The 14,990-nt window shown below is 41.5% G+C and overlaps 2 protein-coding genes across 2 annotated transcripts in view; both read right to left on the minus strand.

Annotated features, from left to right (window-relative positions):
• mosmoa (modulator of smoothened a) overlaps nt 1-3,642 on the minus strand; it is a 45,427-nt gene extending 41,785 nt beyond the window's left edge. Inside the window, exon 1 of the mRNA XM_079608401.1 lies at nt 2,558-3,642. Coding sequence (XP_079464527.1) covers nt 2,558-2,663 — 106 coding nt within the window. The 5' untranslated portion in view covers nt 2,664-3,642. The remainder of the gene's footprint in view (nt 1-2,557) is intronic.
• A 774-nt stretch (nt 3,643-4,416) lies between these two features.
• Nucleotides 4,417-14,990, minus strand: part of uqcrc2a (ubiquinol-cytochrome c reductase core protein 2a) — a 38,617-nt gene continuing 28,043 nt past the window's right edge. Inside the window, exons 4-14 of the mRNA XM_079633189.1 lie at nt 11,870-11,934; nt 11,724-11,780; nt 8,970-9,094; nt 8,784-8,881; nt 8,640-8,697; nt 8,307-8,399; nt 8,030-8,229; nt 7,269-7,349; nt 5,956-6,032; nt 5,657-5,810; nt 4,417-4,730 (exon numbers count right to left, since the gene is read on the minus strand). Coding sequence (XP_079489315.1) covers nt 4,647-4,730; nt 5,657-5,810; nt 5,956-6,032; nt 7,269-7,349; nt 8,030-8,229; nt 8,307-8,399; nt 8,640-8,697; nt 8,784-8,881; nt 8,970-9,094; nt 11,724-11,780; nt 11,870-11,934 — 1,092 coding nt within the window. The 3' untranslated portion in view covers nt 4,417-4,646. The remainder of the gene's footprint in view (nt 4,731-5,656; nt 5,811-5,955; nt 6,033-7,268; nt 7,350-8,029; nt 8,230-8,306; nt 8,400-8,639; nt 8,698-8,783; nt 8,882-8,969; nt 9,095-11,723; nt 11,781-11,869; nt 11,935-14,990) is intronic.

Here is a 14,990-nt window from a genome sequence, read left to right on the forward strand (position 1 = left end):
TTCAGGCCGTTGAATTATTATAAAAATAATGCACACCCGAGGTGTAACTCCGCTTCGCGTCGTGACCGCATTACCACCTCGGGTGTGCATTATTTTTATAATAATTCAACGGCCTGTCGTCAATTATTCCTTACTTATAGGACCGTTTCTGACTGATAAAATGAGCTTCTCGTTCAACTTGCCTCGGCCGCCAGACTCGGCACTGAAGAGTGACGGATCACGCGCGCTCCACTGACTTCACTCCTATTGGTTGTCGCTCCCCAAAGTTGCTCTTCATTTGCATAAAGTTAAACTGATCTCCACTTTGTCGCGTCCCCAGACACGCCCATCCGGTCGCTGTCGCGTTTCGCTGGAAATCGCCCGCTCATTTAAATGAATGGTATCGTGTCGCTTGTAGTGTGAACGCACCTGTAGGCTGTGTGTAGCGCGCGTACCCTTCGGCATACCCTGACGTGCATCTCTTAAAAAATGGAATGTCGCGTCAATTCTACGCGGACGCAAGCGCTGTGATTGGTCAGCTAGAGCCCCTCCCTCGGGGTTCACATTCTCCCTTCCTCCCTATGCATGTGTAATTGCGCGTCAACGCGGAAAACGACGCAGAAGTATAAATGAAAACCAACGCGTAGTCTATTGCGTAGAGGCTCCGGCGTAGATCCGCCGCAGCATTACCGCATCGCGTACCGTTCCACAAAGCCGGCGAACGATCTTCGCTCCAGCGGATAGTGAGGAGCTCATGGTCTCTGCATCGTTCCAGTTTGCAGACATTTTTTCGTTCTTTCTTTGTTGATGACGACAACAACAACGACGACGACGACAACGACAACAACAACAACAACGACAACAACAAACTTTCTTCGCAACAGAGTCGCGCGATGGCACGTGCGCCATCACTACGACACACCCCTTACGGCATTGATCCTGGCTTTTGTTCACACAGGGCGCTTTCCGGGACTCATCCCGGCAATGTTTCTAGGTTACCAACCTGGGATTGATCCCGCATCAATCCCGGGACGTGTTTGCGTTCACACAGAAGGCACTCTGGCAATTTCCCGGGATCAACGCGCTGTGTGAAAGGGGCTTTAAAGGGACATCTTGAGATGGCAGTGTGTTTGACACCTGATTCAGCACTGCAGCGCGAGACAGTGTGTGTGTGTGTGTGTGTGTGTGTGTGTGTGTGAGACGAGGCCAGTGACTCTCAGTGAACGGGGAGGATCGAGCTTGAACCCCCGCTGACCCACTTACTGAGCAGTCATGTGTGCTGAACAAAGAGCAGCTGTTTATCAACACACACACACACACACACACACACACGTGAAGACCTGCGTGAGCTTTACATCTTTAATATTAACCGTGTACATGTCCTCCTCATAAATAACACCCATCAATAACTAACACAGGCCAGCTGAACGAGTGACTTATGTAAATCATCTTGAGCCTCATATAAAGCTTTGAAGTATGATTACAATTTCTGTGGGTAAATATTACTAAAGAATCGTGGTGCAATGTGTGACCTTTTCGCTCGCTCCTGATTACTGGATAATGATTTTAAACATGATTATATGGCTTTTTTTTGTGTGTGTGTGTGTATTATTGATTAACAAAATGTTTAATAGCTGAGATGAAGTTATAATGAAAAACAATCAATTTTATGCATCTTTAAATGAGCGAGCAAGAGAGAGCAAGTTTTAATATTTCATTACAACCAAAAATAAATAAATTTCTGAGCTCCAGACTTTAGTATTCAAGGCCTGAAAATGATTACATTAAAATGCACTGATATAGCAGACCCTAAAAAACCTGTCGGAAATATTATAGGACTGGGTTGAAAATATCGATATTCGGTTTTTAATCGATTCTCTCTTCTTTTTGTTTATAAACTTATATTGATTCTTAAAGGTGAAGTTCGCTCAAAATGAAAATGCTGTTCATCTTCAGATCACAAAAACGGTAGTTGCGTAGTCTGTAAATGGAGGGACAGTAATCGCTCATGTTTCATCAAAAATATCTTAATTTGTGTTAATGACAGAATTTTAAAGGTAAACTATCCCTTTAAATCCAAAGAATTGATGTTTTAGTCTCTTTTTTTTTTTTTTTACAAAACGCCTCCCATCCAAAAAATCGCTTTGTTATGATTTATAAGTGATATACTTTTGATATTAAACGGCTTTAATATATTTCCAGTCAATTTCTACGAAATTCAGGCAACACAATGCCGTTTGACGCATGTACTGTGGCTGATATATATCCACAAGTGTATCGACATCGAATCGTTCATTTTGTCTCAATACACATCTCTACTAAATTTTGTTTTAATTAAACAACAAGCATTATAATAGTAAATGCTTATCAGCTCAGTATAGTTCAGGTAAGTTATACATTCAAATGCGATTGTGTATAAAAAGATCGCAAGTTGCTATGATGTCTATCTTTATAATGTAATCTGAGCCAGAACTTTATTATTATCAGAAGAGATGTGGACAAAGCTGGCATGTAAACATCTCTCTTTAAAGACACACACACACACACACACACACACACACACACACTGATTTCTCACCTGCTGACTCGCCAGTGTTGATCCAGTCCGGGTTGGCAATGCTCGCGATGGCAAATATATCCGCAGCCAGAAAGAGACATCCTGAAATAATGGTGAGTTTATCCATCTCAGGTGTTCAGATTCAGGAGTGAGCAGCTCAGCTAGTCTCTGTACACCACAGATATGATCAGTGAACGACAACACTGCTCGAGTCTGCCCGCATGATATGCGCTGATATAACGTTATGTGTTGTGATATGATATGGCTATAAGTCCTGCCGATCTGTAGAAGGAAACACACGATCCCTAAAGACCAGGATGTGTTTCTGATCTTCCTCCTGACAGTTGATGCTCCATCATCATCATCATCCTCCTCATCACACACTGCGGGCTTCTTCTGTTAACGTACCGTTAACGTTACTTGCTAACAGGCTAAGTTACAGATCCTCCACACGGTTTGTTTGCCATCCGGAGGGCCTACTTCCACTCGACGTCCACATATCCATCTCAGATAAAGTCTCGATCGCGGGATTTAACAGCAAGAAAAGGCGTGAAAGCACCGAATTAGCGGCCGTTTTGATCGACGGTGTTGTGGTCCATCTTTCAGCTCGGCTGCGCGCGCAGCTTCACGGACGCCGAGCGCGAGCACAGCTGCACCGCATCACCTTCATGCCCGAAAAACTCGTCGAAATGTGCGGAGAGAGATCGTTAACTGCGTGGATTCGCGGAGACAGCCGCAGGAGCATGAGACGCGGCGGTGTAAACGCTCCTCTCTCGCGTCTTTCCCAATGACATCAAGCGAAAACCCCCACGCAGCGTCTGTCGTCAGACACAACAGGCCCGCGAGATCTCGCCGTCGTCTGCTGCTCTCGCGAGACTCCTCCGCGTGACTAGAGGAGGTCAGTTCTGTGTGTGTGTGTGTGTGTGTGTGTGTGTGTGTGTGTGTGTGTTGTGGGGGGGGGCATGACAACATCTGTCAGCACTTCTGTAATTACCCACTTAATGCAAGCAGAAATCTCAAAAGACATTTCATGAACAATATATGCGTTCTGGACGACGGAAAGAGAGACCACAGCGTGTTTGTATTATGAACGACGAGCAGCGGGGTCCAAAAAGCACGAGATCGCCATAAAAATGCGTTTAGTTGCGCATTCGTGCACTAATTATATTATCAGCTTATGTTTACATTACAGATTAAAAAAAAGGATAATGTAGAGGAAAAAAACTGATATTAAGCAGACAAAAATGAAGATAGACACTGGAAAATGTTTTTCTAGCATATGATACTGCTCAAATTACAATATGCTACTCATAACTGATTTACATATTATGTAAATAGCCTAAAAGTAAGTGTTCATACTTCAGTAATCTTATGACAAATACTCAATACTTTGTTTAGCTTTGAGAAAAGTATGTTGAAATTATTATTTTTTCTCATTGACTGATCTTTGACTAGAGTTTAAAACTATATAGGGTAGTTTAAATATAGATAAATCACATATATATATATATATATATATATATATATATATATATATATATATATATATATATATGAGACATACTTTAACACATGTATGCTAAATCTTTGACTTAATTAAAACATGCCGTGTAATGTTTTAATTACAAAAACGTATTAATCATACATGACCGTATTCTAGTGAAATTATGTTTTAAATGCAGCCAAAACAAACATCTTTTGTTTTAGTCTTTTACTTTTAATAATTCACACATACCTTTTTTTAAAACCTTAAACACAATCACAATGTTATTTCCCACCCCACGTTTGTCTTCTCTCGTCTCCCTCTGCTGGCCACTGGAAGATTTGACACAGATAGACATTTAAAAAAGAGATAATTTACAAATGATGAGGCAGACGAGCAGCATTTATGACCGATAGGCTTTCTTTAATGAATGTACAGCACATATACAGTGGAAAGGATGATGAAACTGATGGCTGTGCTTTCAGTACACCGGTCCGTTACTAAAGACCAGACTTCATGATGAACAGACCCACAAAAATACAACTGTCAACAGTAATCAGGATTATTTTTTTACACTTGAATAAGCAGCTGCACAATGTGTGCACTTTATATATTAGGACGTTCCCCTCACAACTCATCAACAAACGGTGTGTTGGCCAGGTGTCCGCAACTTGACATGGTCTTCTTGCTTTCAACAAACTTCTTTGCAGCCTGTAGACAAAACAAAAACATTTCATGAACCTAATATAAAAACATAACGTTAAATTATTTCCGACTCCAAACTTTTGAACAGTAGTGTAGTTTATAATGGGACTGACGGCACAATCGGACTGAAAAACCCTCATCTAAACGCCTCAATCAATCCGACTTAGCTTGAGAGCCTCGTATTTACATTTTAAGGCTTACAGACTAAATATTTTGCTGGAAAAAAAAAGCTTTTTTGGACATTTCATCAAGGCAAAAATATCATGACAGCAGTGCTGACGTTCTCGCTCCGACTGCTGTCTCGGTTTCTGAGCTTTCTGTCAGTCCGGTTCAATACGTGGTCTTGGCGTTTCCCTCGGTGCAAAGAGCTCAGAGGATAAAGGAGAATTTGGCTTGTCATGAGTTAAAAGCATAGACTGTAAAAAAAAAAAATGGACGTAGTGTGCGTGGCGTCACCCGTAGTGTTTCTGAAGAGCATTTTTGAAGCCAAAAGTGGGCGGAGCCGGCCGTCGCCATCTTGGATGCGAGTCATAACCGAAAATGGGCAAAAAGACGAATTAGCTAAAGTGACGTGACGCTAAAGACGCGGATTAGCTGAGGTGATGTGACGCTAACAGGCTAACGGCTAGTAGTGACGGCACCTGTCACTCAAGTGGCCACGCCCTTAATTATCCACAACTTTAAGACTCAATATAATTTAAACGAATGAGTTAGAAAAAAAATTCACCCCCTCAGAGTTTTCATGAAGGGCAAAATCAGCTATATAGACCAAAGCCACTTTTTGCACCGCGCTATAAACGCATTTTTCTCCGCTGTAAAGTTGGCCATTTTAACATGGGGGTCTATGGGAGCCGGTCTCTAGTGGCCAGTTCGATGAACTGGAGTTTAAGTCTCTTCCCGCGTTGAGACCGCGGCTCGGTTAAAAGTCTTACTTTGATCACGTCGCTGGCGGTGAGGGAGTCGATGGTCTGCGTGACAGACTCTGGTGAGCTGTAGGAGCCGCTGCTGATCACCTGAACACCCAACTCCTCCAGAAGACCCTCCGAACTCTCCAGAGACATCAGGTAATCCACCTTCAGCTGGGTCCTACACACACACACACACACACACACACACACACACACACAGCTCTGAGCTCCACCACAGCGGATTTATGAAAGCCTGGCAGTGCATTATGGGTGTAAAAGCCAATGCAAAGGCTGGTGATTTGGTCGGCTGTTGTTCGACTCACTTTGCTCTGGTGAGATCCTCTTCAGTGAGTTTACCGTCAGCCACAGCCGTCAACTGTGCCACGGCTGCATTGATCACCTGTAGAGAGAGAGCATTGAACATTTACTTTTAATACGCTTTACCAAACTGATGTGTTGTGGTCAGAGTGAGGTGACAATAACAAACGTCAGCCTCGGAGTCATTTTGGTATCATGTTATCATGCGGTAAACGAAAACGGTTTGTCTATTGACATGAAACCCACAACTTTTTGCTTGCACAGTCTAAAGATGACCATACTCGAATATGGTGAAAATCGAAAAAACGGTCTAGGAAGAGTTAAAAAAAGCAGTTAGTTTCAGTAGACCCGTTTCATTACAATAGGCTAATTTAATCAAAAGTTAATAGCTCGTCAGCGCTGACATATGGCGTGGTTGCGCTTCAGGCGGCCCGAGTTCGAGTCCCGGCTCGTGGACCTCTCCCGATCCCGTCGTGGTATTCGGACCAGCCCTACACGATAGTGTTGTTATTCACTATGAGTCAGTTCAGTGTTGATTCAATTGAGTTCGATAACTGTGTCAATAGCCGTGTTTCCATTACCCTACAAATTGAAATTGCGAATTGAAAATACGCACAATGGAAAGCAATTTATTGCAAAAAAAGTTTACACGCTCGCATGAGGTGGTTTTTCAGGCAATTCGAAAAATAAATATTTCGCAAAACTGCAATTGAAACAGTTTTTTCGCATTTACAGTCACCTGACGTGGATGACGCGGTGTGTTTGGACAGAATACGAGACACAGTTCTTTATTAAACTCATAAAAGACAAAATAATTACAGGAATACTGGATTCTGAACCTCAAAGAAATGCCACAAGACGACCTCGAAGCAGAAATGAGGGAGAAACACCCAGAAACTCCTCATACAGTAGGCTAGGCTATATGTGCCGCTCACAGTAGAAGTGTCTTTCCTTGCCATTAATGCTTGATAACACACACACACACACACGTCTCCTTCGATTAATAATAATGGCCAGTGCAGTGGCTGCTGGGATATAAGTAAACCTACCAACATCCGTCGTCATGATTTTTGAAATGACTTATCGCGCGAGAAAAAAAAAAGACGTTTTTAGTCACATAACATCATTTCGCAATCGTTTTTTGTCGACTTTTAGAAGAAGAAAAAACGCAAAAGTTTTGCGCAAATCTGTAATGGAAACTATAGTTGCAAAATTCATCAATTATGGACTAAAGTCAATTCCGAAATAAAGCAGCTCAGCAGAAAACAGTGTTTTGAAGTGTTGTGTGGCAAGGAAGTGTTTGTTGAACCGCACTCACCTCGCGGGCCGAGTCCGCCTGAGAGATGATGTACACCCCGAAGAGCCCAGAGTCCGAGTACGTGGCGCTGAAAGCCGTGGCCTGCGCAGAAAACACACCAGAAGCATCTCAACTGTGGCAAGAGTAGAGCTGGGCGGTGTACCGGGTCATACCGAATACCGCCGTTTCTTTTTATTATGATAGGAATTTTTACATTGGTTCACAATATCAACACAGCGCACCACAAATAGATTTTCCAGAAGGCTTTGACATCGTTGAATAAACACAAACACTGCACTTTTCAAAGTCAAAACACGGCATGGGTGTTTTTTTATATGAATTTATCTTAGAAGGGAACTGACTGTCTTTAGAAACATTTTTATGTTATTTTCATTTAATCTTTCCTGATAAAGCAGCGTTTATGAGCTCAGCGATGCTTTGTGTACAACTGTTACCGGGGAAACTGCTTTGTGTATAGCCGTTACCGGGGAAACCGCTTTGTGTACAGTTGTTACCGGGGAAACCGCTGTTTCTGCCGCTCCTAAAGCGCCTCCTGCTGGACCTCTTTGTAAACAGCCTCAATGCAAACCTGTATTAATACTAGTATGTATTTGTTCTACAATATTCACTCATGACAGTAAAATAAAGAATTCTGAGTCAATCTACTGCAGTATTTCCTGTCTCAAATCAGTAGAAAATGTGGTTAACACCCAGTGATGAAAAAAAAAACGTCATACACCGTGAAACCGGTTATCTGTTTGAAAAACATGAGCGTTCCTCACATCGAAGGGCTGCGCGGTGGCCTTGGCGATGCCCTGGCTGAGTCTGCTGGTGACGTTGGACCCTCTCTTGACGTGCGGTCCGGCTCCCAGAAGCCTTTGCAGGACGCTGAAGGCGTTGGCCTCGGCGGAGCCCGTCTCGGCCCCCTCACAGGCCATCAGCGCGTGGACCAGCCCTCCTCCGCTCTGCACACGCAGCTCTCCTGCAGAACAACACCGTCACTCATCAGGCGCACACAACACACACTCATCACTGCAGAGAGAGTGTGTGCTCGCTCACCGCCACGGTACACGGCTCTGGCTCCTGGTGCGCCGGCCCCTGAGCGTCCGCTGAACTGCTCTGCCACCTTCCTCAGAGCAGCATGACTGACTCCTACACACACACACACACACAGAATCATCAACAACATTCACTCATCACACGGCCTGGGCTAGTTAATAGAGGCTACAAAACAGTATTTGTGTCTTTTCGACTCTAAAAGTGCCCATTATGCTACTTATTTTATTTTGAGGTCTCCTATAATATGTTTACATCCATCAAATATTGAAAAGAAGAGCAACCAAAAGCAAAATTGACAGAGCAAGTAGACTTGCATTCATGAGGAAGTCTTACCTAATCCAACGAGAGCCATTCTGGCACTGGCGTAATTATTGGCAAAGAACTGTTGCAGCTGGAATTGAAGAGCAGAAAGAGACGAGAGTTTGCACACGGCTCAGGTTATAAACAACAGATGAGGAGCTGCGGCCCGTCACTTACCAGATCAACACTGATCTTCCCCACCATGTGGTCTGGACAGTACAGCGAGTTGGATAACGCGTTCTTATACGCAGCTTCGTGCAGCTTCTCAATAACACCTGTGCAGGGAAAACACATCAGCATCAGACTCTGCATGTCATCCGGTGATGACACACACTCATTTCTATTGGTATTGGTGTGCGGTACCGATCTGTGGGCTCTGACATGCAACGGCCTTGTCGATCTTGACCCTCGGCGAGAGGTCAGACAACTCCCAGGGTCTGAAGTCAGGAGCAGTCGTCACATTGACCAGGTACTCGATCACGCCCTCACTGCACACGAAACACACACACACACACCTTTTAGACCGTCATTTTGCGAGTGACAGTTGCAATATCTGCTATATCCACATTGTCTGCCACAGTAACAAATAAAACATCAGCAATTCTTGATGACAAGGAGACATGAAGTGATCATAAAACAGCACAAACTGTGCCTAAGTTTGTTGGCTTCTGATACAGCGAATCTCACACAGAATAATAATGATAAAACTACTGATTACTTGTTTACTAAAATTCGCAGTTGATTTAGACTTAAAACAAACAGACATTTAAAATGATAGTTAACCCAAATTAATAAATAACTGAATAAAACTATACATTTGAGTCTGTTTTTAACTACCGCCATGTGGATTCAGAAGACTCATGTACAATAGGAGTGTTTGATTCAAGGTTTTGCAGAGTCGACTCCATTTAATTATACATCAAAACAGGGTCAGGATTAATAAAAGATTCAAGTCGTTATTACACACTCAATTTCTTTTTTTTACTGCCCCAACGCCTTAAATTTCTCTTATTAAAGGGATAGTTCACCCAAAAATGAAAATTAGCCCATGATCCTCTAATAGGTGTATATGACTTTCTGCTTTCAGACGAACACAATCTGAGTTATATAAAAAAAATGCCCTGGCTCTTCCAAGCTTTATAATGGCAGTGAATGGCTGTTTATGATTTATAGTCCATAAAAGTGCATCTATCCATGATAAAAGTGCATCCATCCATGATAAAAGTGCATCCATCCATGATAAAAGTGCATCCATCCATGATAAAATTGCATCCATCCATGATAAAAGTGCATCTATCCATGATAAAAGTGCATCCATCCATCATAAAAGTGCATCCATCCATGATAAAAGTGCATCTATCCATCATAAAAGTGCATCTATCCATCATAAAAGTGCATCTATCATCATAAAAGTGCATCTATCCATCATAAAAGTGCATCTATCCATCATAAAACTGCATCCATCCATGATAAAAGTGCATCTATCCATGATAAAAGTGCATCTATCCATCATAAAAGTGCATCCATCCATCATAAAAGTCCATCCATCATCATAAAAGTGCATCCATCCATGATAAAAGTGCATCTATCCATCATAAAAGTGCATCTATCCATCATAAAAGTGCATCCATCCATCATAAAAGTCCATCCATCCATGATAAAAGTCCATCCATCATCATAAAAGTGCATCCATCCATCATAAAAGTGCATCTATCCATCATAAAACTGCATCCATCCATGATAAAAGTGCATCTATCCATGATAAAAGTGCATCTATCCATCATAAAACTGCATCCATCCATGATAAAAGTGCATCTATCCATGATAAAAGTGCATCTATCCATCATAAAAGTGCATCCATCCATCATAAAAGTCCATCCATCATCATAAAAGTGCATCTATCCATCATAAAAGTGCATCTATCCATCATAAAAGTGCATCTATCCATCATAAAAGTGCATCCATCCATGATAAAAGTGCATCTATCCATCATAAAAGTGCATCCATCCATCATAAAAGTGCATCTATCCATCATAAAAGTGCATCCATCCATGATAAAAGTGCATCTATCCATCATAAAAGTGCATCCATCATCATAAAAGTGCATCCATCCATCATAAAAGTGCATCTATCCATCATAAAAGTGCATCTATCATCATAAAAGTGCATCTATCCATCATAAAAGTGCATCTATCCATCATAAAAGTGCATCTATCCATCATAAAACTGCATCTATCCATCATAAAACTGCATCCATCCATGATAAAAGTGCATCTATCCATGATAAAAGTGCATCTATCCATCATAAAACTGCATCCATCCATGATAAAAGTGCATCTATCCATGATAAAAGTGCATCTATCCATCATAAAAGTGCATCCATCCATCATAAAAGTCCATCCATCATCATAAAAGTGCATCTATCCATCATAAAAGTGCATCTATCCATCATAAAAGTGCATCTATCATCATAAAAGTGCATCTATCCATCATAAAAGTGCATCTATCCATCATAAAAGTGCATCTATCCATCATAAAACTGCATCTATCCATCATAAAACTGCATCCATCCATCATAAAAAGTGCATCTATCCATGATAAAAGTGCATCTATCCATCATAAAACTGCATCCATCCATGATAAAAGTGCATCTATCCATGATAAAAGTGCATCTATCCATCATAAAAGTGCATCCATCCATCATAAAAGTCCATCCATCATCATAAAAGTGCATCTATCCATCATAAAAGTGCATCTATCCATCATAAAAGTGCATCTATCCATCATAAAAGTGCATCCATCCATGATAAAAGTGCATCTATCCATGATAAAAGTGCATCCATCCATGATAAAAGTGCATCCATCCATGATAAAAGTGCATCTATCCATCATAAAAAGTGCATCTATCCATGATAAAAGTGCATCTATCCATCATAAAAAGTGCCCCCCCCCCAAAAAAAAGTGTTAAAACAAGCTAATAACATAATAACATGTTAAGAAGTCTATTAAAAATCCATAGTAACCATCTGTGACAACTATAAACTGTCTAGCGTCCCCCTAGCAACCTTAGCTACACCCTAGCAACCACCCAGGATACCCTAGCAACACCATACTCACAAATCATCCCGTAGACAGTCCAGAGAATACACCATGTGTTCCCTCGAAGACGTCACGCTAAACACCAGCAAGGGAAACGGGACGGTGAGAGAAGTGATAGCGTGCGATACAGAAAGTGTTCATGGATAAACATAAGGAAAGCGGACCTCAAGCTGGCGCCCGCTGCCTCCAGACCCCGGCAGATCCTGAAGGCCGACGCACCTTTAGTGGTCTGAAACACACAACACACTTACAAACATACAGGAACATCCTCTGCATGTCTGATCAACTCTAATCGTCTGAACGGAGCAGATTCAGTGTGACTGTAACGCTGCGTTCACACCACACGCGAATAGAGCGTCTGCCGCGAGTGATTTCAATGTGAAGTCAATGTGAAGACGCATTTCCGCGCGTCTAGCGGTCCTGCGGCGCGAATGAGCCGAATTGAGCAACTGGCGCAAAATCACGTTTGACGCCCGAGTTAATTTTTTTTTTACTTTGCAATTCGTGCCGCGTTAACCAATCAGGAGCCTGCTTGCTGCTGTCACGTGGTGAAGTGACGTGATAAACGGGGGCAGGCCCGCTTTTCAGTTTATAATGTCATTTTAAATGTTTGGCCTCAATAACTTATTTTGTAATATGACTAAATGCCTGCGTGAAAGAAGGAATGTCATTGTTCAGCTGTATGTTAACTATGAATGTGACACTGAACACTTGCAGTCATAGGCTACATTTCTGAACGAGATGAAGAAAAACTCACATAATTAAAGAAGTCGTTTGACCGACGTTATAACGAGTCATTAATGTATTTTAACTGTTTCATATATAGCCGAAGCTATAGATTGTGAATTTAAACATTTCTCGTTGACCAGCGGCAGACGTCAGGAGAACTAGCCGAGGTAAGGCGGGTTACATGAGCGCTGAGCGCCCGGTGATCGCCTGGATCTCACAAACCGAAAACGTCAGATCAAATGTTTAAATAGGCGCTATCTTTATAAATAAACCAGATTTGAGCTATAAACAACTACATTCTCGACTGAACAACTCTTAAAACTACATTTCGTGACATAATAACTAGTGTTTTTAAATTTCGTGGCCTTTCTTGCAAACAGACACCGCCTAGCACTTGCCCCTCCCACAAGAAGCGGATTTCGCTTCAAACGCTTGCTTTTTCGGGGTATATGCAGGAATCCTGAAGTTAATTTCAATACCCTTTTAAGACTTTTTGAAGACCTTCTCAAAATATTTTAAGACCTCATCGCCACTTCAAGTTCTAATCAGCAACAAACCTTTCACTTAATAAACAGTTGTAGTTTGTGCCACGACGACACATCACCTAATAGTTTTAGTTTTTTTTATTTAACATCACCTAACCCCGCATTTCGCAAAATACGTGGCATCACCTGTATGCGGCGATCTGATCTCACTGACCGACTACGCCGTTGTGTTTTATTAGTAATGGGGAGGAAAATAAATATATTCATGCATACTTTTTGGAGTCAAACTCTTTGGACAAAGCTTGAACAAAATTTAATACCCTTATAAAATCATGATTAAGACTTTTTAATATCTTTTCTTATTTCTTCATTTTCCCAAAATGGATTTATCAACTTTTAATACTTTTTAAGACCCCGCGGACACCCTGTTTTTACGTGCGTCTATTTCGCTTTAGACGCGCAAATGCATTCAAAATGTTCAAGCGTAAAACTAGACGCGATAGGCCCAAATTTTACGCTCTATTCGAGTTTGGTGTGAATTATTCTCCATTTCTAACATGTTGTAGTTCCACTGCTGGACACTGGGTGGAGTGTGGGTTTTAATAGCTATACAGGAAGTCAGGTGTAACTAATGAGGGAAGCAAACCATTTTTGACCGTGTCAGGATCGTATGCAAACTAGTGGATTATAGTGTGCTTTGGCATCGGAACTGAGACAAATAAAGCCGATAAATGCAACGCCACTAAGTGACAAGAAGGTTACTGTCGCTTCAATCATTATTACGTACTCATTGTCATCAAGTCATTTATTATTGTCAGTGTCATGTGTACAAGTTAGCAAGCACACTGAAAAACTAGCTTGAATGCTACTCCACAGACTATAGACCGAACAAATACAATAAACCTCACTGCTATATAAGTGCTATGCGTGACCCTGGACCCTCAATTTTAAATTGTATATGTCATCTGAAAGCTTTCCATTGATGTATGGTTTGTTAGGATAGGACAATATTTGGATAATTCGTTATTATCTTGTTCTGAGTTATGTTGAATGGATATGGAAATATAGCCTATCTGTTGTGAATATGGGATAATTACGGTAGGCTACTTAATGATATTATTAATTATAAATGTATAATTAAAGCTGCAAGCAGCGATGAAAGGGCCCTCGCACCCGTGCCAACCGCCACCCGGTGGATTTAGGAAGACAGAGCACGGTGGGCATTGTGCATTTAAGTAGGTAAATATAGGAGTATGTCAAAGTCAGTTACAAAAATGTCCTTTATTATGGGGATAATAGCATGCGTTATCACTCAGATAAGTGTTGCTAGCATGTTTTAGCATGTTTCTAGCATGTTTAGAACTCAATGGCATATTAAATATGTCGCTAGCAATGCATCACAGTTTAAAACGTGTCACTTCCTGTCGACAGTAGGTGGCGCAATTACTTTAACTTAAAATTGTCATGTAGATGTGTTCAGGGCAGGACTCTTATCAAACGTGTGAAGTTTGGGGCAGATTTGACATTGCCTTCTTCAGTAACAACAACTTCCCGTTTCATTGCATTAGCGTGCTTTAGCACTTAGCTAAGAATTGCTAGCATGTTTTAACATGTTTCTAACATGTATATAACTCAATGGCATATTTAATATGTTGCTAGTAATGCATCGCAGTGTTAAACATGTCACTTCCTGTTGCCAGTAGGTGGCGCTATTACTATAACTGAAAAGTGTCATGTAGATGTGTTCAGGGCAGGACTCTTATCAAACGTGTGAAGTTTGGGGCAGATTGGACATTGCCTTCTTGAGTAACAACAACTTCCTCTTTCATTGCATTAGCATGCTTTAGCACTTAGCTAAGAATTGCTAGCATGTTTTAACATGTTTCTAACATGTTTATTGCTCAATGGCATATTTAATATGTTGCTAGTACTGCATCACAGTGTTAACCATGTCACTTCCTGTTGCCAGTAGGTGGCGCTATTACTATAACTGAAAAGTGTCATGTAGATGTGTTCAGGGCAGGACTCTTATCAAACGTGTGAAGTTTGGGGCCGATTGGACATTGCCTTC

The sequence above is a fragment of the Phoxinus phoxinus genome, assembly GCF_949152265.1.
Source record: "Phoxinus phoxinus genome assembly, chromosome: 1".
Taxonomy (NCBI): Eukaryota; Metazoa; Chordata; class Actinopteri; order Cypriniformes; family Leuciscidae; genus Phoxinus; species Phoxinus phoxinus.